Source organism: Melanostigma gelatinosum, assembly GCF_949748355.1.
Source record: "Melanostigma gelatinosum genome assembly, chromosome: 11".
In the NCBI taxonomy this organism is placed as follows: Eukaryota; Metazoa; Chordata; class Actinopteri; order Perciformes; family Zoarcidae; genus Melanostigma; species Melanostigma gelatinosum.
Window position 1 is genome coordinate 7249095 of NC_136644.1, and position 23517 is coordinate 7272611.

A 23517-nucleotide genomic window follows, 5' to 3' on the forward strand; every position below is an offset into this window, starting at 1 on the left:
AGTTAGTGGAGGCGAGCGACTTCTAACAATCTAAAAAGCAAATGTGATGAAAGACTCTTTTCATGAAACACGACCAGCACTTGTTAAAGGTGCCCGATACGGAAATCTGAGCATATCTAGTGCCTCCACATGGCTGACACGGACAGCAGCAGACGGTGCTAACAGCGCAAACAATAGCAACAGTGCTGGCAGAGCTAACAGTGTTTACCTGAGGGGGAACCGGAGGGTGGGCGCTACCGTAACGACGCCCTGGGACTGGACGGCGGTAAAAGTCACCACCTCGGCGTCAAACCAGGAAGTCAGAGGTAAAGTAGTAAAGCCTGATTGATTTGATTGGCTGCCTTGGGTAAAGTGTTATGTTTGAACTTGTGTGCAAACCGCGGGAAATACTTTTTCCAGGCTGAATGCACTTGCTACAGTAACCATCCTCTCTCCTGCTGCACCCTGGGATGAGCAGACAGACACAAATCACTGTGTCGATGCGATGGGGCGAGGCGAGAAAACAGAAAAGGGGGAGTGAAGGACACCGATTTTTTGTTGCTATTGCAGCCCACTATGATGGGAGAATAGAGTGGTGCAGGGATGGATGATGTGTTTTTGTTTTGGGGGGGGGGGGGGGGTTTAGGATGACCCCGGAAGTTAGCATCACACTGGTTCCCTCGACAAATAGTAAATTTTTCCATTGTATTTTGCATTATTGCAGAAAATAAGCTCTGTAAACAAACATTTATGAGACTCGTACGTTTTCTTCAGCAAGATCATCTTCACAAATGAACACCACTTTTCAGGATTTTTGAAACGTGAATGCAATCGTCAGCAGTAAAAAGCTAACGTTGGGCTAAAGACAAACTATAACCACAGTCACCAGAGTACACACACAACGATGCTGTGAAGGAGGACTGGTCGGCCTCCTCCGGGCCTGGGAATTGCCATTTTCAAAATGTTGAAATGCCGCAGCACAACATACTTCCAAATGCCCCAGAGTTAAACGTGATATCAGCGCCAACCTAGAGCCACAGTATGCTCTTCATATCATTTGGTACTTAGTGCAAAAAACAAGGTCCTGATCAATCTATGTCATTATGTGGCACACAGGAACCACTTCTAAAGGTAATTTTGATTGAATATCCTGATAATTCATAACTTGTGTTACTTTGTGTTTTCCATGTTAACTTTTTATTGTATGACAAGTCTACAGAGGCCCAGGCTCAAGTTGGTGAAGCCGCCCGTCACGAGAGTTTAAAACCCGCTCTTTAAAATCGCTCACATGCAGGTGACCAGCGTTAATGATGGACAACATCGTGAGTCCTTCTTTTCTGATCTTTCAAATCAAAACGTCTTCTTCTTCTTAGTTCATCGCCTCTCCCTTACAGCTTTGGAACAAACTGCACTCCCTCTACTTCATTACTAATCTGTGTTTGTGGATGAGGAACAAAGCTACATTCAATGCATCAACCTTTTTCTATTATAAATGATATCCCACTCAAAAGGACACATATTGCAGTCCCACTCCCCTACAACCTCCCCCAGGACGCCTGACGGTTGACTGTCAGCCACTCGGCATAGAGAGAACCCGGCAGCTCTCAACAGCAACGAGCGAGCGGGGGGGGGGGGGTTGGCCCGGGGAATGCAGACAAACCACCAGAGGTGCAGGGCAGGTGAGTCAGGTGGAGATGCTGCACCCTGTGTGTAATCAGTAGTTGCACTGCATGCATGCACGCACTACGAGTTCAACAAACAAGAATAAAACCTTGATCCGGGCAGGCGGAGCCGCGAGGAGGCTTTTATTGAGTTATTCGTGGGACACGCAGGCAGACCGTCGCCCTTTGAACCTTGTTCACTCGAGTGCTCACCTGGTTGTGTTCATTCAAATATTTGCTTTGCCACTACAGACTGTGATAGTTGGTATTAATACCGCTTACAAATCCCCACACAAATCCTCCTGACACATACCTGCTGTGCTGCCGGGCCGGCACGGGACGCACTCAAGCTATTGGGACTGGGTTTTTGGCTGGTAACTGAGATTCCATGGGAGGAATGTGTAGAAGCAATCGAAACCTGTCGATAATGACATCTCTTTATTGCAGGAGTAGCTCGCTTGGGGGGGTCCCTGGGGCGCACATTTCCTGTTGAACCCTCATTGCCTGCCCCCCCCCTCTCAATGTGAATGTATTCCTGTCCTCTCCGAGTACCCGCTGAGTGCAGACCACACAGCAGCAGACCACTCACGGCAGCTTCATTATATTTTGCCCAGAGAGACCCAGACACCCACCAGCGCTGGACAATAAACTACCTGGCTGTGCAGCTTTTGCTGCTCTGTGTCAATTAGCTGTGTGGTAATGTGATTTAAAGCGCCTTATTAAGGCCCTGCGGTATTGCTTTTTATGATGCTGTAGTGGGGGACATTTGCAGACAAATGTGCACTTAATAAAACAACAAGAAATCAATTGGCACACTATTTAAGTTGGGGGTCTCAGGGCACCGTTGGGGGTCTGGGGCCCATGCAAGTTTTAATGAAATAGATATATAGCCTTGCTATGAATTTCCACTTGATATTTACCAAAACATACAACTGGTATTTGTGCAACTATAAAAGTTGTTCCCTTTGTTGGAATGACCAAAACAAAAACAGCACAACCAACCAGTGTGTCCTCACCTTGAACTCCACTGACAGCAGCGGGGTGTAGTCCAGGGTCCACAGACCTCGAACCAGCGACGCCAGCTGCTCGGTCACCTCTCCCCGGGCGGCCTGCGGCTCCTCGCCTCTCACCTCCCCGTTCACCCTCCCGTGGCCCGCCTCGGACTTGTACTGCTCCAGCCCGAGGTACTCGGCCAGCAGGTCGGTGTTGCTCAGGCACTGAACCACGGCGTTCATGAAGCAGGTGTTTCCGTGGTTCTTCAGTCCCAGCACGCCGGGGGTCTTGTCGCCGTGGCACCACGACAGCCTGCTCTTCACCGAGCCGTGCGAGGAGGACGCCACGGAGTTCTTCTTCGCGGCTCCCTCCCGGGCGACCTGCGCGCCGTCGTCTTTGAAACCCCCCGAAGTGCTCGGCCCGAAGCCGCCGTCGTCGTCCTCCGCGTCCGGCGGCTCCGCGTCCCCAAAGTGCGCCAAAGTGCCCAAAGTTTTAAGGAGCCTCCCCATGAAATTCCCAAAAGATCGCAGCGATTTCTTTCTGCCAAACCTCCCGGTTTTGTATTTATTCTCTTTTCGCTTCCTCGTTTTGGGTTTCATGGCTTTCCTTACCTTGTTTTCCTTGCGGGTATCCATGGCGCTACTACTTTACAGGACCGCGAGGAAGAAATGAAACCAGCGGCGGAGTCGCACCTGTCTGCCGGGGCTGGCTGTCTACCCCTCCTCCTCCTCCTCCTCCTCCTCGTTTCTCTCCGCAAACCTGACCGCTGAGGTGGCGCCGATAAGGCACATGATTACTGATAATATCCCCTGTGACATCCCGGTAACTCCCAGTAGCCAACTGTGTGATCGCCAGCCCGCGCGATCCGTGGAGCGCCGCTCTCTCTCCAGGAACAGAGAGATGAGACGCTTTTCCTTTCCTCCACACTCAGCAGCTTCAATTACACTTCCTCGTCGATGGCTGTCAAGCGCTGGATCGCACGCGCGGACTCGCTAATTCCTCCCTCCTCTCCGCTCCCGTCTACGGGGCTACAATGAAGTTTCTATTTGGAGGATTCTCTCTTAAACCCGCCCCTCAGACATGGATTTAATGTACCTGGATTATTACTGATAGTCTATGACAATAGTGAAAAGGACAGCTCTTTTTCACACAGTCTCACACATGATGCTCGACTGGCAAAGAGAAGAAAGACAAACTTAACCCGTCTTGTTTGCTTCACAGGGAACAAGGAAGTTGTTGTGTTTAATATGTGGTAATCTCTGTTAGCATTAAAGTGCCCCCTGTAGGACTGGTTACAACATCACCTGCTTTAATGTCTCCAGAAAGTGTCAAAAGAAGGCATTCGTTGTCTGATTCTGCTAGTATAGATTTTTTTTCTGTTTCTGCTAAATGAGATTATCCACATCAGGGTCTACTTTTGCTTTACCCTGCTGTTGAAATATCTTGGCTATAACACACAAGCATTTACAGACACATGTACAGCATCCTAGCCGGGCTACTAACAAACATTAAGGCTGCTGCTATTGCACCGAACTCCACAAAGTAAGTCAAATGGATTTCAAAGAAGCCGTTTGCGGTTCTGGGATTCAACATATTTTGTGCTATATTCAGATTCTAATCATCTGAAGCTTAATTTCACAGCTCACCGGGACTAAAGATTGAATTTAGTGTGCCAGATATGCTGATTTATTCAAATAGATAGTCCGGCCCCCATCAGGCCCCCATCAGATTGGATCAGAGACAGTCAGGGAGCTGCTGTCTTGACCGGAATCCTTCAGGGAGCCTCCTTTGATAGATTAGCTGACTGAGTCTGGGCCTCCTCCTTGTCTCTACTGCCCTCCATCCAGACCTTTGAATTCACCCACTCAATCTAGTTGATAATTCTGTGTGATACCAGCCAGTGAACAGAAACAGAATGCTGTGTAAATGTAATGCATATAGCCTTGTTTTTATACATATTGTGGTTTCACCGGCATTGAGGCGGCGTCTGCAGAGCGGCATTCATTCTGTTGTTCTCAAGAAGTCTAAAGAAGCACGTTGGTGTGAAGACTACGTTCTTGTGCCTTGAAGTGTAATTTTATACTCGTTAAGTGTCGCTCTGTGAATTCCCACCTATATTCGGCTCCTGTGGGGAATCACCACTCAAGTGCCCGCAAGTGTAATCTTGTCATTTCTTTTTTTACATCGTCCATTCTCGACACATAACAAAGTCGTTGACGCTTCATCACATTGCATTTATTTCATTTCGGTCCGAGTGTAAACTTATTCTTTTCATGTAATACAGTTGAACTCTCACAACAGTTGCTAAGAGGAAAGATTATCGTCGGATACGTTTGAGTATGAGTGTGGATTACAAGTCGCCGTGTGCAGTATTTAAGAGGCTGAAGGGTGAGGGAACCTCCACCGGAGAATGGCTCCGTCGGCGCTGGTGCTGATTAAGATGCGGTTATTGGAGCAGATCTTGATGCTGGTGATGCTGCTACTGTGAGCCACTCCTACGTGGGTGACCACACCTTTCATGTAGTCCCACACCTTCACCAGCTTGTCATCTCCGCCTGTCACGGAGAGGTGAAAAACACGTCAAGGCTGCAAAGAGATGAGAACACTCTCGACTATATATGAGAGTGAAAAAAGACAAATGGAAAGCAGCACAATAACGCCACGACCGAAAAGAAATCGAAGGATTTCATGATACAGTTTTGAACTGAAGTGACCCCGACTGAAACTCGCGCTTGTATGACTTCGCCTCCCAGTCAAGTTGCAGTTTACAACCATGTCATCACTTCATTTTATCCTAACAGACATTTGTGAGAAAGTGTCACAATTGCCATTATGAATTCTTGAGTTACGGCCAGAAATGTGTTTTGTGAAGTCACGGTGAACTTGACTTTCGACCACCAAATTGGAATCGGTTCATCCTTAAGTCCAAGTGGACGTTTGTGCCAGATGTAATGAAATCCCCTCACAACATTTGTGCAGAATTTGAAGACATTCCCTCCAAGCGTTTCTGAGATGTTGCGTTCACAAGAACAGGACAAATCAAATCAGTTCATCCTTGAGCACACTTGGACTTTTGTGCCAAATTTGAAGACATTCCATGCATGCTCATGCAGAATTTTCCGATGTAGACTTATTCATTCTCGGGTTGAATTACGTTGAAAGGAACATTTCTTCAGAAGGAGCACAGCGACAACAGTAAAACGAGCACTGGGCCCCACCTGTCACAAAGTGCCCGCCGTCCTGTGAGACGTGCACGCCGTTGATGGACCCGGACTTCGACGCCTCCAGTTCTCTGATGGCGGTTCCGTCAAACACGTCCCAGTAGACGACCTGAGAGGGGAAGTCAACACGTTACACATATTAGCTCATCCCCGCCATTGTTTATGTGACACTCCCGCGTCCAAGAGGGGAGGGAGAGTGTGCACGTGCTGTGCGCTGACATTGTGGAGTCTCTTTTTCCTCATCATGAATGACACCTTGCCTTATTGTGCAGCTCTTTGCTGTTGTTTGCAGTAATTGCTTCTGAAGATTGATGCAGGCTCACGATGCAGATGATGCCGGTGACGGCGTCTCTTAGTAGTTATGCTATTATTCCTTCACATTGTCATTATTTCCTATTTTGGTGATATGCAATTTGTGACCTCAAACTACCTCGAATTAACTGTACTGCTTTATTATTTGTATTCTGTGTGGAAATAAGTAGGTCTATGGTGATATTCTATCATACACACACCGATTGAAACCATGTGTGCTAATCTAAATGAGATTTACCCCCCCCCCCCCCCCCCTTGAGCTTTATAGCTGTCAAAGTATCAAATCTCACAAAAGGCAATTGTTAGCCGAAGTTATTTATAGCACGGGTGGCAAAAAAACATCACAGTGCCGCACGACAACAAGGGTCCTTTCTTGTTATTTATATGACCGAGCTGATTACATTATTAAACGTTAAGTACTGTAAATGAGGGGCCAAGTGGATGTGATCGTTAAGATCACTCTTCTGACTCGTCCTGTACGAATGAGCATCTGGTGGCGATCTCTGTCCCTTCGCATGTTTCAAAGTTAGTAAAACGCTGAACCGACTGCACCTCAACGTCAATCAAGCGTTCAAAGCACCACGCATCAGATTTAAAGGTCTAGTTCAGGAGAATCTGTATGTATCATTGCCGTAATGCTGCTAATGAACAACACACAGAATTTGACTATGACCGTTGACTAAATGAAATGAAATCAAGTCATATGCAGCATTAGGTGTGTAAAAGGGAAAGTTCATGTTCCACAGAGCTGCGCAGAATAAGCCCAACACCTATAAGAATAGCCTCTGAGATAGGATTTCATATCTCTGCACAAGAGCACGCCTGTAATGCATTATAGGAGGGAGAGATGTAATCTCACACAGACATATCAAAGGCTGTTGGTTATTTTGGAATGAAAGAGGAACAAAAGGCTCAGACTTATTTATACTTTCAGAACTGCAGAGTGATTCTCAAAGCAATAAGCTGCCCTCACGAGCCACGGGAACATTTTCTGTGGGGGCCGGCCAAGCACGGGATTGGCTCACTGCAGACGGAATGGCTCGCTGATATTAATATTCCTACAAAATATTTTCGCAAAACATAATTTCGGGGGAAAACGGTTCAGTATAAACACAGAATACCAAGTTATGAAATCCTTCCATTAAATCCAGAATCGCAGCGGAGCGCGAGGCTTGCAGCTGTGCAGGATATGCAAATTCACTCAGCTGAGGTGTGTGTTTCTAATGTACATCTCCAAATACCACGAATGACGGATCAAAATCATGTTCAGACGATTGCATATTTAAACATAACACTTCAGAAAAGGTGTAATAAAAAAAAATGCATCTGTTATTCAATGTATCTACCCCATTCACCTGTAGTGACTTTAAAATGTATGTCATTTTACAATACACATCTATAAAGATCATTTTCTCAATGAATTGTATTTTCTCATACTGTGAGCCTACATTCTGGAAATGTATGCAAATTAGCACATATTTGATAAGCTAATGCAAAATAAGACCCGTCCACCACATTGTCTCCACTGAATGCAGCATCAAAACATGCATAGTCATCAACACGATCTCTCCCTGACCCTCCACACACCTTGTTTTTGTATTTTTTTCTCTTGGCGACTGTCTTTCTCTTCACTTTTATTAGTTTCCTCTGTGATTTTACCCATCGAGGCATGCTGGCACGTGATGGAGGGTGAGAGAGAGAGAGAGAGAGAGAGAGAGAGAGAGAGAATTAGCTCCCCCAGACAGAGCGCCTGTGTCTTGGGATGAGCAGATGGTGGATCTGGCTGGCACTTGGGCACATCCGCAGGAAGCCACGGACGCCACAGCGCTCCCCTCCCTCAGTGTCTCCCTTCTCCCTCCCCTTTCCCCTGAATCTCTCTCTCTCTCTCTCTCTCTGCTCACTCAGCACATCCCCAGCGCTGCGTTAATCAGCACAACTTGTCGACGAGGGTTCAAGGGGTGCGGATGAAGTGCACAATCAAGGAAACAAGCGTTCCATCCTGCCGCCGTGAACTTCTGACCTGGTGTAAATGAGCGGTGACTCAACATGACTCGCAAAATAACAGACTCGAAGGGCTGAGCGTCTCTGTCTCTGCGACTAGCAGCCAACGCAACGGCTTAATTATGTTCAGCTCAGAAACAAATTACAAGCTTTTCAAACTAATCGGTGGACATGCGAACGCGTGTGTGTGACTGTGCACGTCCTCTCTATGCTGATCTTACCATCTTACTCATGCACACTGAGTGGAAATTATAACAACAATAACAGCACAATGAGACATCTACGTTATGCGAGTGCCAGTCTCTTTCCACCCCGAGGGATTCTCAATCATTACAATCATTATGTTTTTTTCTTCCTGTGAGGCGTGTATGCTGAGTTGCGTCCCAGGGAATCCTTACATACCAATGCAATAGAAAACACCCAAAACAAGTCTTATCGTAAAGATACGTGACCGGACATCAGTAATGGGATGTGCTGTACTGGTTGGGATACAAATGAAGTAAATAATAATACATATATTGTTTAAATACCTACTGGAATTGCCTTAAAGTGCATCCTGAATGTTAACTCAAGTGCTGAACTTGAAATTAAAGGTACTTGTTGGGTTTTGGGTTTTGGGTTGAGTATTTCCACTTTATGCAACTTTATACTTCTACTGAACTCAACTTTATAGGTTGAGAAAATTCTCCCTCTTCTTAAACTAAATGAACTATTTTAAAGTAAATTTAGCAGATAATACCAATTTTCCCAGTGTGATATTAGTACTTGAGTAAAGGGCCTGGATACTTCTTCCACCACTGACGGTCCCAAAACGCACCTTCCTGTCAGCACCACTGGTGATGATCTGGTATTCCTCTGGGTGGTAGCACACCGTCCGGAAATGTGTGTCGTTAATCCCCATCTGAAGACTCACAAATCGCCTACAGCAGGAAACACAGACAATGGTGCAGAAGTTGAAAGGGAAAAAAAAAACGACAGGAGAGAGAAGGCTGACTGACTTTCACCAGTGCAGCAGTAGTGGTCACATCATGAGCTGCCAAGTGCAGTTTTAAGGCGCTAAATTTGAAATACAGAGCACTGGTACAGCAGCAAAGAACTATTTGCTCTGTAAAGACACGGTGCAGTAATGTCTACCCGAGCAGAGAATTACGTCACTCTCCCTCTGTGTGTGCTGTAATACGAGAGTCTCTGTGCTTTGTTTACGTCGCCTGTCCGGCTGTGTGTGTCGCTCATCACGAACCACGGTGTCGTCATGGAAAACGTCGCACCCAAACTCTGGTTCCTCCTCAGGTAAAGACTGTTAGCTACATTAGCACTGTTAGCTCTATCAGCACTGTTAGCTATATCCGCACTGTTAGATATATCCGCACTGTTAGCTATATCCGCACTGTTAGCTCTATTAGCACTGTTAGATCCATCAGCACTGTTAACATTGTTTGCACTGTTCGTGCTGTTTGCACCTTTAGCTTCTAGCCGCCGGCTCAGCCGCCGCCATGTTGAGAGTTACGAGAGTCAGTCCCTCTGAATTTGGAATTTAGCACCTTTAATACAACCAAACATGTTTTCTTTCCCACGCAAACAAAATAAACGCAAGCTGATCTGTATGATTATACAATAAAAAGAAGAACTGTGCATTCAAATAAAACATGCATGAGCAACTTCCTCTGTGGACAGATGTATCGAGCTGGACAAGGTGCCAATCTGGATTAATTAAGGCTAAAGGCTCTTGTCTGACTGATATTCTTTTTCAACAACAGCTTGTTAGTAATCATACAAAAGAAGAAACATCCATGCCACTGTGGATGCATACAGTGTAGAAGCCTTTTATCCACAGACTTGTTCAGTGAAAGAACACGACGGCTTTTAAAAGGTTTTATTCTCCTCACAAAAGAAGCCCCGCAGATTAAAGGATTTTAAGATTTCTTCATGAAGAATGCACTGGACTTCCTTTTATTCCCTTTGTACCAGCCAGACGCCGATGAAGTGCTTCAGAATTTTACTCTTATTTCAACGCGGACCTGAAAGCAGCACGCTCTATTTTCTGTAATTGTCTCTCTGGTGGCTGTGTATGTCTTTAGCTGTTATGTATGGTATTATTCGTTCTTTTTGCTGGATAATAGGATTAACTCATCCAGTAATAAGTCTTTCTTTCCACCCATTTCTTCAACTCAACTCAACTGAGCAAAATAGTTGAGTTTCAGAAATAAATCAAATCAAAATTGAGAATTAATTCATTACAAATTCGACTTAGTCAAGCGGCTTTGATGTCTATGTTATTACATAGTAGTACCAAGAAACGTGAGTATTTTATGCACTGACTATACAAGAAAAAAAAGGGTTGAAGAGGATGTACATGTGTGTGTACATATATATATATATATATATGTATATATATATATATACATATGTGTGTGTGTGTGTGTGTGTGTGTGTGTGTGTGTGTGTGTGTGTGTGTGTGTGTGTGTGTGTATGTGTTACGGGACACAGAGGGACTACTCACACTATGTCCCAGATGATCCAGGAACCATCAGCGCTGGCAGTGACACACTCTTTGCTGTCACTCTTGATCTTGATACAAGTGATGGCGGCTCTGTGCTTCTTCATGGCCTCCAGCAGCCGATGGCCGTGCGGCTGCAGCTCCCAAACGCAGACCTACAACAGGTGAGCCCCCACTCATTTACCAGTCGTCAGATATGGCGCTTCATTTAAAAGACTCTTTCCACTTTGTTTCAATGCCAACTATGGATGCATAATGGATTCATGTGACCATTTGCCCGTGAGAGCATTTTAACTTCAATTCAATAATTCACAGCTTCACATTTTCAAAGAAAAAACTAATTTCAGTGCGTTTCCATTCGGTGAGAACGCGGAACATTGCGCTCTGTTTTGGGAACGACGCCTACTGACCTGTCCGTCTCCCCCTCCGCTGACGATCCTCTTGCTGTCCCTGGTGCCAGCGATGGCTTTCACGCCCATCCTGTGCGCGTCATGAATGATGTGCATGAGTAAGCCACTTTCTGGCCCAAACACACGGATCTTACCATCGTTCCATGCTGGAAGAGAGTAAAAAAAAAACAGTCAGTTATCATCAGTCATTCTTTGTGGTGACTTGTTTGCAGATATTTCTCTCCCGGGTTCCCACCACTGATGATGCTGTGTCCGTCGACCATGATGTCCAGGGAGTTGCAGGTCATGTTGGGCACGGTGATCCGCAGCAGCTCTTTGGACATGTTTATGTGCCACAACCTGATGTCCTCCTCGGAGCAGGTTGCAAACAATTCAGATGTTCCACTACAAAAAAAGAGAGAAATGTGGAATTATAGTTCCCTTATAAAAGACTGCTCATTGAGTTAAAGGCATATGGTATTATGGTATTAACCCAGTATCCATACACTATATCCGTATACAATGTTACTAAAACCCTAAACTGTGTACCGGTAATCTTAAAACTGACATGGATGAGCCAAGCCTATGTCGCCCTCTGGTGAGCACAAAGCTGTACTGAAGTCATGCATCGTGAGAGATTACAGTAATGGGGTTTAAGCCCTTTTGCCCAAAAGAGACACAGCCAATTTCAAAAGCTGTAAAAAGGCGCAAGGCGATTTTACGTCCTCCCTGAAATTGTCTCATGTGCCACTAACGAAGCTATGACGATGTCCTTGACAGCGCTGTTGTGGCTCGCGGAAATGAGTTCCTCTTTGAGGTCGTCATAGCCGCAGCGGTACATCTGAGCCGCCTCCGTCCCAACGAAGAACTGCTGGCCCTCTCCTCTCATCGCGATGGAGGTCACACCCTTCTCCAGCTGGACTTTCCTAATGTGGGAGAAGAGGGGGCGGGGCCTAGATATTTATTCTAATGTACAAGATATAGAGGAAAAAAAAACATGCACACCATGAACAAATGTAAGTATCTCTGAAATGGGGATGATTCAAATGACACAGTTGTTGGACTCACTTAAGAGTTTTGAAGTTAGTCCTGGAACAGAGAGTCAAGGTGCCGGATCCAGAGCCCACCAGCAGGTCCCCATGCTTCAGAATCCTTAGGACATTGACACCCTGCGCAGAGAAGCCACGAGCACTGAGATTTAAGATATTAAATTCCTAGTTTCCTTGACACTAGCTGAACTATATATAAAAATATACATGAAGACCTGGCACGTTTTACTTGGACTCGCCGACCTACCATGCTGTATTTGTCTTTAGCTGGACCAGAGTCGCTCAGAAGCCCCGTCTTCAGGTTGATTTTCATTATGTCTCCACTGGTGGTGCCACAGAAAATGAACTGATCGTCCTCTGAGATCTGGGGTAATATTACAAACACGTCAATATGACCAAAACAAGAAAAATCACAGAATAATATTGCATTGAATTGCTCGCCATGTTTATAGATCGTTAGTTGTCTCCCCAGATGCATCTACCGCAACTCCTCCACCAATCATTTAGTGACTTTCGGTAACAGACATTTTGCAAAGCTAAATGGCGGGCTAGTTCAATAAGCTGGGGGAACAAACACATGTGAACTGAAGACTCTCACGACCTCGTACCTGTATACATTTCACAGTCCTCTTCAGCTTGCCTGTCGGACACTCCGTGGGCCTGATCTTCCTGTTGGGGAGGTCCAGCTCCCAGACTCGCAAGGTTCCGCTGAACAGAAATACAACAACACCACCACCACCAAGGATATTAACATACAGAATAAAGAATAACAAAAATGGTACTGGTTGGTTGACAGAATGCCAGCAGACCTCCCGGCAGAAACAAAGACGTTGTCGTCTGTGTTTGAGAACTGCACAGTGAGGCAGTGGCCGGCGCTGCGCGGTGAAGCCATGCACCCACAGATGTACTGCTTGGTCTCAATATTCCATACCACTATCCTGAGGACACACAGAAAACACGAAATAAATACATTTTAACTAATAATAATTGGATTGGGTTTACTCTCATAAAGACATTGCCATTGAAATCTTGTTGTTATGGTCAGGTTGCAGAGCGTTTCACTACTTTTGGAAACTACTATCCTGCTTTTTCGGCTGGCCGCGTGCCTCTGTTCCTCATTCCTGTGTGACGCAACCTGGTTATTTGGGACAGAGCACAGCTCACTCTGGACGGCAATCACCCAAGCTTGGTGTTTACCTGCTATCGTCCTGACCTCCGAGGGACACCAGGTACTTCTCGTTGGGAGAGAAGGCCAGTGCTTCTACCTTTACCTTGTGGTCCAGCAGCTGGGCATAGATTGTCCGCTGTGCATAGTCCCAGATGATAACCGCAGCCTAGGAAAAACAAAACGCATACATATATGATATTTAAATATATATATATATGTGGTAAGTACTGGTGGTGGGGATTAAGTTGAGTCAACCATATGTGAGATTTTAGAAATTATAATGCATAACTACTACGCCTACATCAGAGCCCATGAAGGTGACCTGTCCAGAGGCGATATACGATCCACTTGTGGACACTGAAATACAGGTTACATTGTGCGTGTGTCCATGCAGGAACTCCTGCTTGCCATCATCGATCCTCTGAAGAATGACCGAGCATCCCAGAGGGTAGATCAGGTGCTCTCGGTCCGGATGGACTCTCAGACCAGAAAACACGTGCCCTGATGAGACATGAATGTAAACGTTAGCATACCGGTCACGTGAGATAAGACTTGCTGATAAATTAAGCAAGTTGCGTTCCTTAAGGTTTGAATTGTTAACCATGGTTTTGACGTTAGGTCAGTTAGCTAGTAAACGGCTAGTTAGCTAGGTTAACGTTAGCTACGTTAGATGCGTAACTAATGTTTGCAGGAAAACTTACCGTTAAACCCAATAACAGCCTCTAGTTCAAGTTGAGGCACGCCCTGCGTTTCAAGAGCCATGACTGACACAATATATTATCCTGTAAAGTGTTGAGATACGCCCAAACGTTACTGATATCAAGAAAGTCGCTTCAAAAATAACTAACTACCACTCTTTTCTCAAACCAGCCTGACAGCTCTCCAACGTTAGCTGCACCAAACAAACGTTACCTAGCAACAGCTGGGATTATATTGGCCACTGTCATTGGTGGGTCCTCGTTGCCTTCATGTGCCCTCGGAAACGTTACAATTTACCTTGAAATGGGTGAACGTACAAAAATTAAGATAAATATGTACACCACTGTTTGTTTTATTCATTTAATCCCTGGTTAGTGATGTTAATGGACCACATCTACAGGGAAAATAGAAATATGTTCCTACTACATGCCATATTTTTACTGTGTCTTTGCCAAAGGAAGAGACTGATCAACCATATATTCTGGGAACCGACATTACACGAACCACCAAAAAGGCAACGGTGGTTTTCACGATAGGCGTCACAGCAACATGCAGCAGAATAGTTTGGTACACCAAAACAAACGCCATACACAAAAATGATGTATGAACAGTTTATTGGTGACTATATTTTCCATAAAATAGCTTTTGTTTGACTTATGTTGCTCAGAAGTGAATTCACATGGTTATCAGCACAACTCAAAGTACATTTGAGCACATTTTAGATCATATTTGTGCAAACTGTGCAAAAAGTTGTATATTCATTTTAATTTCACACAGCTCATACCAGAGGAAAACTGTTGCTGTTATGAGAAGGTTTAATTAAAAAAAAATAAACAAACATTTCAAAAAGATTTTGACAAATAAAAGTTTTGTTTTTGGCATTCAAGTGTTATATTCAAAACAATTTAAAAAAAGAAAGTACATTTTTTGGAAAATCAAAAAAGCTACTGGCATGGACTGAACAACACACACATCTTGGTTAATGTTAATGAGTGTGTGGCTTCACTGTTTACGTGAGGTAGCAGATAACATCAGTTGGAGTTCAACATTATTGGGGAAGCAGACATTTACTCAGATTTAGTCAAGACTTCAGTCCGACATCTCCATCAATCACACAGGTGCAGAGACGTCGCCGGCATGGTTTCTAGCATCAGTTTGGCTGCATGTCAAATACGAGTTCAGGTCTTGGAGTCAGGGCAACTCTACTTTGTTTGCGACACATCTTTTGGTTGATAACAAACAGGAACTCTTCCACACTAGCTGAAGGCAAGGACATCTCTGTCATAAAGGAAGATGTAAACAGAGCTTCACCACATACAGCAGTGTACATAAACAGCCACATGATCCGTCTTCACCCAATTAATAGAACACAAAAATCGAATCTGGAGGCCTGTACTGAGAGTATCTAACTGATATTTTGTGGCAATATAAGGCAATCAGCGGGGTGAATAGTCACAAAGCTTGAAAATTAGTTCTCCATGCGTGACAGAACACCACGTGTTATCTCGACTGAGGCTCCAGGAAGATAGCTTGACGATGAAAATGTCCTCGCTTCTATTTTTCAACTGCTAGGATTCTCAGAGGGTCCTTCAAAACTTAATCTGCCTTTCGATGCTTCCATAGACATCTGTCTGTGTGTGTGCGTCCTCCGGTGTCTGCTGAGCGAATGGCTCCATGAAAACCTGCAACCGCAGGTGAGGCACGGGTACGGCTTTTCTCCCGTGTGCGTCCTCTGGTGTTTCGTCAGCGACTTGTACCGCGTGAAGGTCGCCCCGCATTCGTTGCAAATGTACTTCTCGGACTTGATGTGAACATTTTGCTCGTGTTCTTTCATGTTGCCCAGCTGCGAGAAGCCCTTGCCGCACACGGGGCAAAGGTGCGGCTTCTCTCCCGAGTGGGTCAACCCGTGAATATTCAAATCCTGCCGGGAATAAAAGCTCTTGGCGCAGATGACGCATTTGTATGGTCTCTCCCCCGTGTGGCTCCTCATGTGCCTTTTGAGTCCTTCGGAGCGGGAGAAGCGGCTCTCGCACAGGGTGCACCGGAAAGGTTTCTCTCCCGTGTGGGAGCGGAAGTGCCGGCGGAGCTCCGAGGCCTTGAAGAAGCACATCCCGCAGTCGGCGCAGCAGTGAGCTTTCTCCGGCTGCTCCTCGTGCGTCCTCTCGTGCGCTTTGCAGTGGCCCGACTCGGAGAACCCTTTCCCGCAGACGGAGCAGGTGAAAGGCCTCTCCCCGGTGTGCATCCGCTTGTGACGGACGAGCTTGTTAAGTTTGCTGAACGTCTTCATGCAGAACGAGCACTGATGGGGCACCTTGGGTTTCTTCGAGTGGGTGCGCTTGTGCCTCTCGAGCTTCGACGGCCTGTTGAACACCTTCCCGCAGTCGGGACAGGGGTGCTGGTTAGTCCTGCTGTGGCAGTTCTGGTGTCGGATCAGCTTCTCTTGTTGCGTAAAACTCTTCTCGCAGTCCTGACACTGATGACGAGTCTTGGGCTTCCTCGTGTGCACAGGCTTATGCCTCTCCAGCTTTGACGGTCTGTCGAACGCCTTGCCGCAGACGGAGCAAGGGTAGCTCTTGTCTGATGCGCTGCGCTCTGGCCGTCTCTCGGGCTCGGTGGCAGTTGAGTTGGCAAGAAACGACACGGTTACGGTGTCGCTCCGGCAGTAACGGCCATTTTTTTGTTTCCACGTGAGGCAGCAACAAACCTGTAGAGGACCTTGTAGCCCTCCAAGATGTAGACATCCAGCACTCTGATGGCATACGTGAAGGGAAGGTCGGCGAATATCCACATGATCCAGTCGGAGTAGAACTCAAAGAGGTTCTGGTGAGAGCTGGCGATCAGCTTGCGGATGCCCCTGCAGCACCTGTTGGCGAGGTCCCCGAAGGTCATGCAGGAGGCGCGGTAGGTGAGGAAGGTCTGGTCGATGTAGCGCTTGTTGGGGTCGTCGTAGCAGATGAGCCGGGACACGCTGTGGAAACACTCGGCCTCGTCCTCGCTGAAGTGGAGGAGGAGGGAGACCAGTTCGGGCAGGATGGGGCAGAAGTTCATGTCCGGGAAGCATTTGCCGAGACAAATGAGGATCTTTTTCACGGAGTTCAGGCCTGCTTTGTTGAGACAGTATCTGGATAAGGGAGGATGGAGAAGACGATTCACTTGGGGACACTTTCATTTAAAAGCACACGTGATAATTCAACATTTAAAGCAACATCTCGCATCAGATCTTTTTTTTCCTTTTTAAATCCAACAAAGGTCACTCAAAATTGTAACCAAATGTTTAAAGCTACTACATTTTGTGTTGATTTTGGCGGTCCGTGTGGATGAAAGTGGTAGTGTTACCGAGTCCCTTTTAGAAAACCAATAAAACTCATTTTACTGCAGCAGGTTTTGACCAAAGCTCAGTTCTGGTTCTGGTTCTCCCGTGCCTCTCTTCCCTCCAGCGGGCCCAGCAATACGGCCTGGGTCTCCAGCAGCGTGGTGTCGGCGGCGGCTCCCAGCGGGGACCGGAGGAGCAGAGAGGAGAAGCTCTGCTCCTGGAGGAGGAAGAGGAGACGCTGCCGCCAGGGCGGTGAGCTCTCCTCCTCCCACCGGAGCACCCGATTGCAGGTCGAAGGCGAAACCAGATCTGGGTTTGTCTGTGGCGGGCTGGTCGCTGCCTGGAGACCCCGAAGGTATCTGAGCTGAAGGAGTTCCTGGTGAACCTGCATGATTTAATCTGAGTGCCTTGCAGTAACTTTAAACATGATGAGGGCACTTTACAGGTTTGTTCTCTTGCTAGTTTAATCTTCATACTACAGTGTACATGTTTTTATATCGCACCATGTCTATGACACATGACCCAACATTATCCCACCAAAGTACCTGGGTATTTCTCCCGCCTCCATGTACTCTGGGACCGCATGGGTGCTGATTTTATGTTCTCCAAAGTGCTGCTTGGCCACTTCATAGTGGACATTTCTGTCTGGAGTGATGCACCTGCTGCAGATTTAACATCAATTGCATTTGGATTTAGATGGTAAAAGCAGCCACCGATTTTGCAAAAAGTCTCATCAATCAATGCACCGTGTGCTTCATGACACCATTTATAAAAATTCAATGCGACAATCTTAACCTTGAATTGATGCTGTGGATGATGTGGTAGTAAGCCTTGGCCCTCAGTGTGTGCGGCATGGCCCAGAATCCCTCTCGGCCCATGGTTTTCAGCTGCTGGTGGTCACTTTGCAGGATCTGCTGGTACCGTTCCGCAGCTTCGGGGTCGATCTTCTCCCAGTCCACAAACTGCCCATACTTCATCCCCGAGCAGGAGTTAATCTCCCAGCTGTCCGACTCAGAGATGGTCATCATGGACACTGGTTTGAGATTGCCTTTACTGCCTGAGCAAAGTATGCACACACACACATATTTCAGTTTTATTTTAGGCAAATAGACTTTGGGAGAGGAACACATGCGATTATGAAACATAGAATAATTTCAGTACCATTATGTTCTCTTGTTTGTGAGTGATTGCTTCGTTTGGACTTGGACTTCTTAGAGCTGACTGGAACACCGGGCCCATCCCCTTCTCTCTTTTCCTTTTTGTTCACTTGATACTGGATGAGGGAGCTCGCCCTCTGCCTCAGCGGACTGGGCTGTGAGAAGTTCCCCGCGTCGTAATCGGAGTTAAGCTCCGTCGTCTCACAGCTGTAAAAGGACCTGGAGAGCAGTAGAATCAGCATTAACTATGTGCTCAGGATTAAGCCCCTTTTTTTCTTGTGTTTTCCCACAACAATAAAAGCCAAAACCCACATAAATTAAAAGTAAGACACGTGTCTGTTGAATGATGAGGAAAAAAAACAGCACATGTGAAAACGTACCTGGAGCGAGGCCTCAGAAAGGTCTCCTCTGTCTGCGTCTGCACGCCGTATTTCTGGCTTTCCTCCGAACTGTAGTAGGAGTGAGACCTTTGCCGGCCTCTGCCCTCTTCCACGGAGCCCAGGTCCTGGTCGGACGACGCGCACATCGTGATGGAATTCATGTCGCCACAGTTGGAGAACTCCGGCGTTCTTGAAACGTCGATCATCGTCTCAAGTCTTGTCCCTCCACGTGCTGCGATGTGGAGAGTTAAAAGTGTCACTAAGCTGCTCGTTCTGAGGGCCGGGGCGTTATATAGGCCTGTGGGCCTGCGGTCATGTGGGACAGGTATGGTGGTATAGGGTCTGTTTGTGGTGACTCCAGCCGTTGACAAAAAAAACAAACAGTTGAGCTGACTTTCCTGTTTTAACATTGGCAACGTGCAGTGTCTCATTCTGAGAAGTAACTTATGTTGCTCAGAAGTGAATTCACATGGTTATCAGCACAACTCAAAGTACATTTGAGCACATTTTAGATCATATTTGTGCAAACTGTGCAAAAAGTTGTATATTCATTTTAATTTCACACAGCTCATACCAGAGGAAAACTGTTGCTGTTATGAGAAGGTTTAATTAAAAAAAAATAAACAAACATTTCAAAAAGATTTTGACAAATAAAAGTTTTGTTTTTGGCATTCAAGTGTTATATTCAAAACAATTTAAAAAAAGAAAGTACATTTTTTGGAAAATCAAAAAAGCTACTGGCATGGACTGAACAACACACACATCTTGGTTAATGTTAATGAGTGTGTGGCTTCACTGTTTACGTGAGGTAGCAGATAACATCAGTTGGAGTTCAACATTATTGGGGAAGCAGACATTTACTCAGATTTAGTCAAGACTTCAGTCCGACATCTCCATCAATCACACAGGTGCAGAGACGTCGCCGGCATGGTTTCTAGCATCAGTTTGGCTGCATGTCAAATACGAGTTCAGGTCTTGGAGTCAGGGCAACTCTACTTTGTTTGCGACACATCTTTTGGTTGATAACAAACAGGAACTCTTCCACACTAGCTGAAGGCAAGGACATCTCTGTCATAAAGGAAGATGTAAACAGAGCTTCACCACATACAGCAGTGTACATAAACAGCCACATGATCCGTCTTCACCCAATTAATAGAACACAAAAATCGAATCTGGAGGCCTGTACTGAGAGTATCTAACTGATATTTTGTGGCAATATAAGGCAATCAGCGGGGTGAATAGTCACAAAGCTTGAAAATTAGTTCTCCATGCGTGACAGAACACCACGTGTTATCTCGACTGAGGCTCCAGGAAGATAGCTTGACGATGAAAATGTCCTCGCTTCTATTTTTCAACTGCTAGGATTCTCAGAGGGTCCTTCAAAACTTAATCTGCCTTTCGATGCTTCCATAGACATCTGTCTGTGTGTGTGCGTCCTCCGGTGTCTGCTGAGCGAATGGCTCCATGAAAACCTGCAACCGCAGGTGAGGCACGGGTACGGCTTTTCTCCCGTGTGCGTCCTCTGGTGTTTCGTCAGCGACTTGTACCGCGTGAAGGTCGCCCCGCATTCGTTGCAAATGTACTTCTCGGACTTGATGTGAACATTTTGCTCGTGTTCTTTCATGTTGCCCAGCTGCGAGAAGCCCTTGCCGCACACGGGGCAAAGGTGCGGCTTCTCTCCCGAGTGGGTCAACCCGTGAATATTCAAATCCTGCCGGGAATAAAAGCTCTTGGCGCAGATGACGCATTTGTATGGTCTCTCCCCCGTGTGGCTCCTCATGTGCCTTTTGAGTCCTTCGGAGCGGGAGAAGCGGCTCTCGCACAGGGTGCACCGGAAAGGTTTCTCTCCCGTGTGGGAGCGGAAGTGCCGGCGGAGCTCCGAGGCCTTGAAGAAGCACATCCCGCAGTCGGCGCAGCAGTGAGCTTTCTCCGGCTGCTCCTCGTGCGTCCTCTCGTGCGCTTTGCAGTGGCCCGACTCGGAGAACCCTTTCCCGCAGACGGAGCAGGTGAAAGGCCTCTCCCCGGTGTGCATCCGCTTGTGACGGACGAGCTTGTTAAGTTTGCTGAACGTCTTCATGCAGAACGAGCACTGATGGGGCACCTTGGGTTTCTTCGAGTGGGTGCGCTTGTGCCTCTCGAGCTTCGACGGCCTGTTGAACACCTTCCCGCAGTCGGGACAGGGGTGCTGGTTAGTCCTGCTGTGGCAGTTCTGGTGTCGGATCAGCTTCTCTTGTTGCGTAAAACTCTTCTCGCAGTCCTGACACTGATGACGAGTCTTGGGCTTCCTCGTGTGCACAGGCTTATGCCTCTCCAGCTTTGACGGTCTGTCGAACGCCTTGCCGCAGACGGAGCAAGGGTAGCTCTTGTCTGATGCGCTGCGCTCTGGCCGTCTCTCGGGCTCGGTGGCAGTTGAGTCATCAGTGGAATCCGATTCTGAGATCTCCTTTATGTAGACTTCTCCGGCACCTGAGGAACAGTCACATCAAAGAATTACCGACTAATATTACCCAAAGGACCCAAAGAAAAATGAAGAAAACACAAGGAAGCATCGACGCTTACTTTCCTCTGAAGATTCTGTTTTAATGACAGACGCGGCGCCCGGGCCCATGACTGCAGCCTGTTCACACGCACAGACGCAAAAACAGACACAAACAGAGGAATTGGAAACTGACATCAGTATGGTAGAGCAGGGATTCAGTGTTGGACTTTCAAGATCTGTATAACATAGCTGAACGTCACTGGATTGTTGAGGATGAAACTGATTTAAACATGTTGTAATGATATATCGTCAAATATCACTTATTTTTCTCACGTAAACACACTCAAACATACAATATAATTTGAATGCAAATCCCTTAGACATGTTTATTTTGTATTTATAAAATGCATTATGAATAAAATCAACTTGTCAGTGCTCTATGGGGGGGGGGGGGGGGGGGGGGGACTATGCAACAGTGACATTTTCTAAATGACCACACACCTAATTTGGTAATTCTGTACAGCAATGGCTATTTCAACAAGGTCCTGGCATGGCAGGGTTCAGCTGTTTGGGTCAGGTGGTGGTTTACTACCATTGACATATAGCTCTGCTAGCTGACAACCAGAAATGAATGTGGTGTGCTGGGTGATGAGGACCCCCACAGAGGAGAACGTGAAGCAGAACAATCCAGCTGTTGTCTCGTATGGCGTGTTAATGTTACTTTTGATAAACCACTCGAAGATTAAATCAGGTGTTGAGAGACGCTTCTCCTTCTTTACCCCATCATCTCTGAAGCAGGGTTAAGATATGACAAAGGCCCATTTTTGGCTGTTTTTATTGCACCATCGCCTGACGAGATAGACTGTATTTATATACCATTAATCTACCGACTAGCTATGTGACTGGTTAGCTGTTCACAATGCTGACTTTTGAGGGATCATGCTGCGATGACAAAATGGATTGGACGACACGCGATAGAGCGTTACAGAATGCACCTCAAATTGGACAGTAAACGGTGTTGATTCAGAAAAACACCACATCTGGATATGATGGATGTGTAAACATGCAGTAAACATGTTTTTGTATTGCGTTTAGCATGACCCCGTGTCTTTACAGAGACCCCCCGACTGTTGTATGGTTACTGGTTAGCGCAAACTATTGTGTTGCTTTAGTGGCTGTAAAAGAGAGTTTGGATGATTGTTTATCTGGGACACACATGCACACAACAAGTCAACGTTAGCTATCGGCTAACCTATCCGAAGCTAACGTTGGCTAGCATCGCAAATGCGTACACGGTCGAGCAGGGCATAAAATATTGAGTCCCACCTCTTTCATAATCCTTAAAAACCGAAGGTCAGTCACGTCTTTTCTCTGCAGCGTTCTAAATTCAACCTTCTTGACATTTCACGATAACTACCTCGCTACTGCGGTCTGGTTAGCAAACAACTCGGATCTCCGTGGTCAATTCAGCCGCCATTGAAATTTGAGCGCACCTATACATTCGTGGTAAACTCGTTCAAAAGGCTCAGATCGGGAGCGAGCGAGGGAGTGTTCGATGTTAGCGTAGGGATCGACATGAGATAACTTCCGGTTTTCAAAATATGTCAACATAACGTATACAAACGGAAATAAGATTAATTGAATTACATGTTACCTGTACCTTATGAGTCAAATAAAAAATACAACTAAATTATGTGTGTATTTATTCTTTGATTTGAGGGTTTCTGGAAATATAATCAAAGGAATAATAGCTACGCTTTGTTGACATCTTATTTTGAAAACCGGAAATAGTCTAACGTATATCCCTCCGCTATCTTTGCAAAGTCCCTCGTTCACTCCCGCTTGAACGGTTTTAGCATGAATGTCAGTCTATAGGTGCACTAAAATGTCCGTGTCTTCTGTCTTGACCGCAGTCTAATCGCTGCAGTTTGCCGAACAAGTTGTAGCATAGAAGTGTTGATGCCCGTTGCCCGATCCTTACACGATACCTTCAAATGACACACGTAAATTCGGAAGTTCAATGGTTGTTATCGATTCATATTGTATTGTACTGCTCATGCGCCATGTAGGCGACCTACGTTGTGCTTTGGTATCTAAATGATGAGACAATAGTACACAATATGTACAGCTTAACGTTTTATTTTAAAGAAAAATGTGTCAACTGAGGTAAAGCAAGTTACAGTAGACGCATCCAAACCGTACGCTGATTTAACAACATA

At 46.1% G+C, this 23517-nt stretch overlaps 4 protein-coding genes across 4 annotated transcripts in view; all 4 read right to left on the reverse strand.

The window, feature by feature from the left end:
• Positions 1 to 3268, reverse strand: part of usp43a (ubiquitin specific peptidase 43a) — a gene marked incomplete at its 5' end in the record, with an annotated part of 72790 nt that extends 69522 nt beyond the window's left edge. Inside the window, one exon of the mRNA XM_079277905.1 lies at positions 2657 to 3268. Within this exon, the coding sequence (XP_079134031.1) occupies positions 2657 to 3268 (612 nt within the window). The remainder of the gene's footprint in view (positions 1 to 2656) is intronic.
• A 1736-nt stretch (positions 3269 to 5004) lies between these two features.
• On the reverse strand, positions 5005 to 14103 carry cfap52 (cilia and flagella associated protein 52). Its single transcript, XM_079277939.1, has 14 exons — positions 13972 to 14103; positions 13572 to 13771; positions 13300 to 13436; positions 12912 to 13040; positions 12711 to 12810; positions 12350 to 12466; positions 12122 to 12222; positions 11809 to 11979; positions 11310 to 11458; positions 11075 to 11220; positions 10668 to 10819; positions 8985 to 9087; positions 5852 to 5963; positions 5005 to 5188 (listed from the first exon to the last, which is right to left on the reverse strand). The coding sequence occupies exons 1-14, from the start codon at positions 14030 to 14032 to the stop codon at positions 5007 to 5009; spliced, it is 1860 nt and encodes a 619-aa protein (XP_079134065.1). The 5' UTR covers positions 14033 to 14103; the 3' UTR covers positions 5005 to 5006.
• Positions 14104 to 14687: 584 nt separating this feature from the next.
• LOC306784577 (uncharacterized protein) lies at positions 14688 to 19283 on the reverse strand. The gene is made up of 6 exons (XM_079278609.1): positions 18820 to 19283; positions 18444 to 18658; positions 18078 to 18339; positions 17828 to 17944; positions 16674 to 17090; positions 14688 to 16569 (listed from the first exon to the last, which is right to left on the reverse strand). Exons 1-6 carry the CDS (start codon positions 19248 to 19250, stop codon positions 15531 to 15533), a joined length of 2481 nt encoding a protein of 826 aa, XP_079134735.1. The 5' UTR covers positions 19251 to 19283; the 3' UTR covers positions 14688 to 15530.
• An 11-nt stretch (positions 19284 to 19294) lies between these two features.
• LOC306784980 (uncharacterized protein) lies at positions 19295 to 22748 on the reverse strand. The gene is made up of 3 exons (XM_079279194.1): positions 22625 to 22748; positions 21379 to 21436; positions 19295 to 21285 (listed from the first exon to the last, which is right to left on the reverse strand). Exons 1-3 carry the CDS (start codon positions 22631 to 22633, stop codon positions 20171 to 20173), a joined length of 1182 nt encoding a protein of 393 aa, XP_079135320.1. The 5' UTR covers positions 22634 to 22748; the 3' UTR covers positions 19295 to 20170.
• Between the last annotated feature and the right edge of the window lie 769 nt (positions 22749 to 23517).

What these genes read in the sequence shown, in the direction of transcription:
- cfap52 (XM_079277939.1), bottom strand. Translation starts at nt 14,032, where the DNA reads ATGGCTCTTGAAACGCAGGGCGTGCCTCAACTTGAACTAGAGGCTGTT. An exon ending in GGCTGTTATTGGGTTTAACG is followed by an intron (nt 13,772 to 13,971) that starts GTAAGTTTTCCT and finishes ATGTCTCATCAG; the next exon opens with GGCACGTGTTTTCTGGTCTG. An exon ending in CGGACACAGCATCATCAGTG is followed by an intron (nt 11,221 to 11,309) that starts GTGGGAACCCGG and finishes ACTCTCTTCCAG; the next exon opens with CATGGAACGATGGTAAGATC.
- LOC306784980 (XM_079279194.1), bottom strand. An exon ending in AACAGAATCTTCAGAGGAAA is followed by an intron (nt 21,286 to 21,378) that starts GTAAGCGTCGAT and finishes ACTGTTCCTCAG; the next exon opens with GTGCCGGAGAAGTCTACATA.
- LOC306784577 (XM_079278609.1), bottom strand. Translation starts at nt 19,250, where the DNA reads ATGAGACACTGCACGTTGCCAATGTTAAAACAGGAAAGTCAGCTCAAC. An exon ending in ACAAACAAGAGAACATAATG is followed by an intron (nt 18,340 to 18,443) that starts GTACTGAAATTA and finishes TACTTTGCTCAG; the next exon opens with GCAGTAAAGGCAATCTCAAA. An exon ending in GGCTACAAGGTCCTCTACAG is followed by an intron (nt 16,570 to 16,673) that starts GTTTGTTGCTGC and finishes CGAGCCCGAGAG; the next exon opens with ACGGCCAGAGCGCAGCGCAT.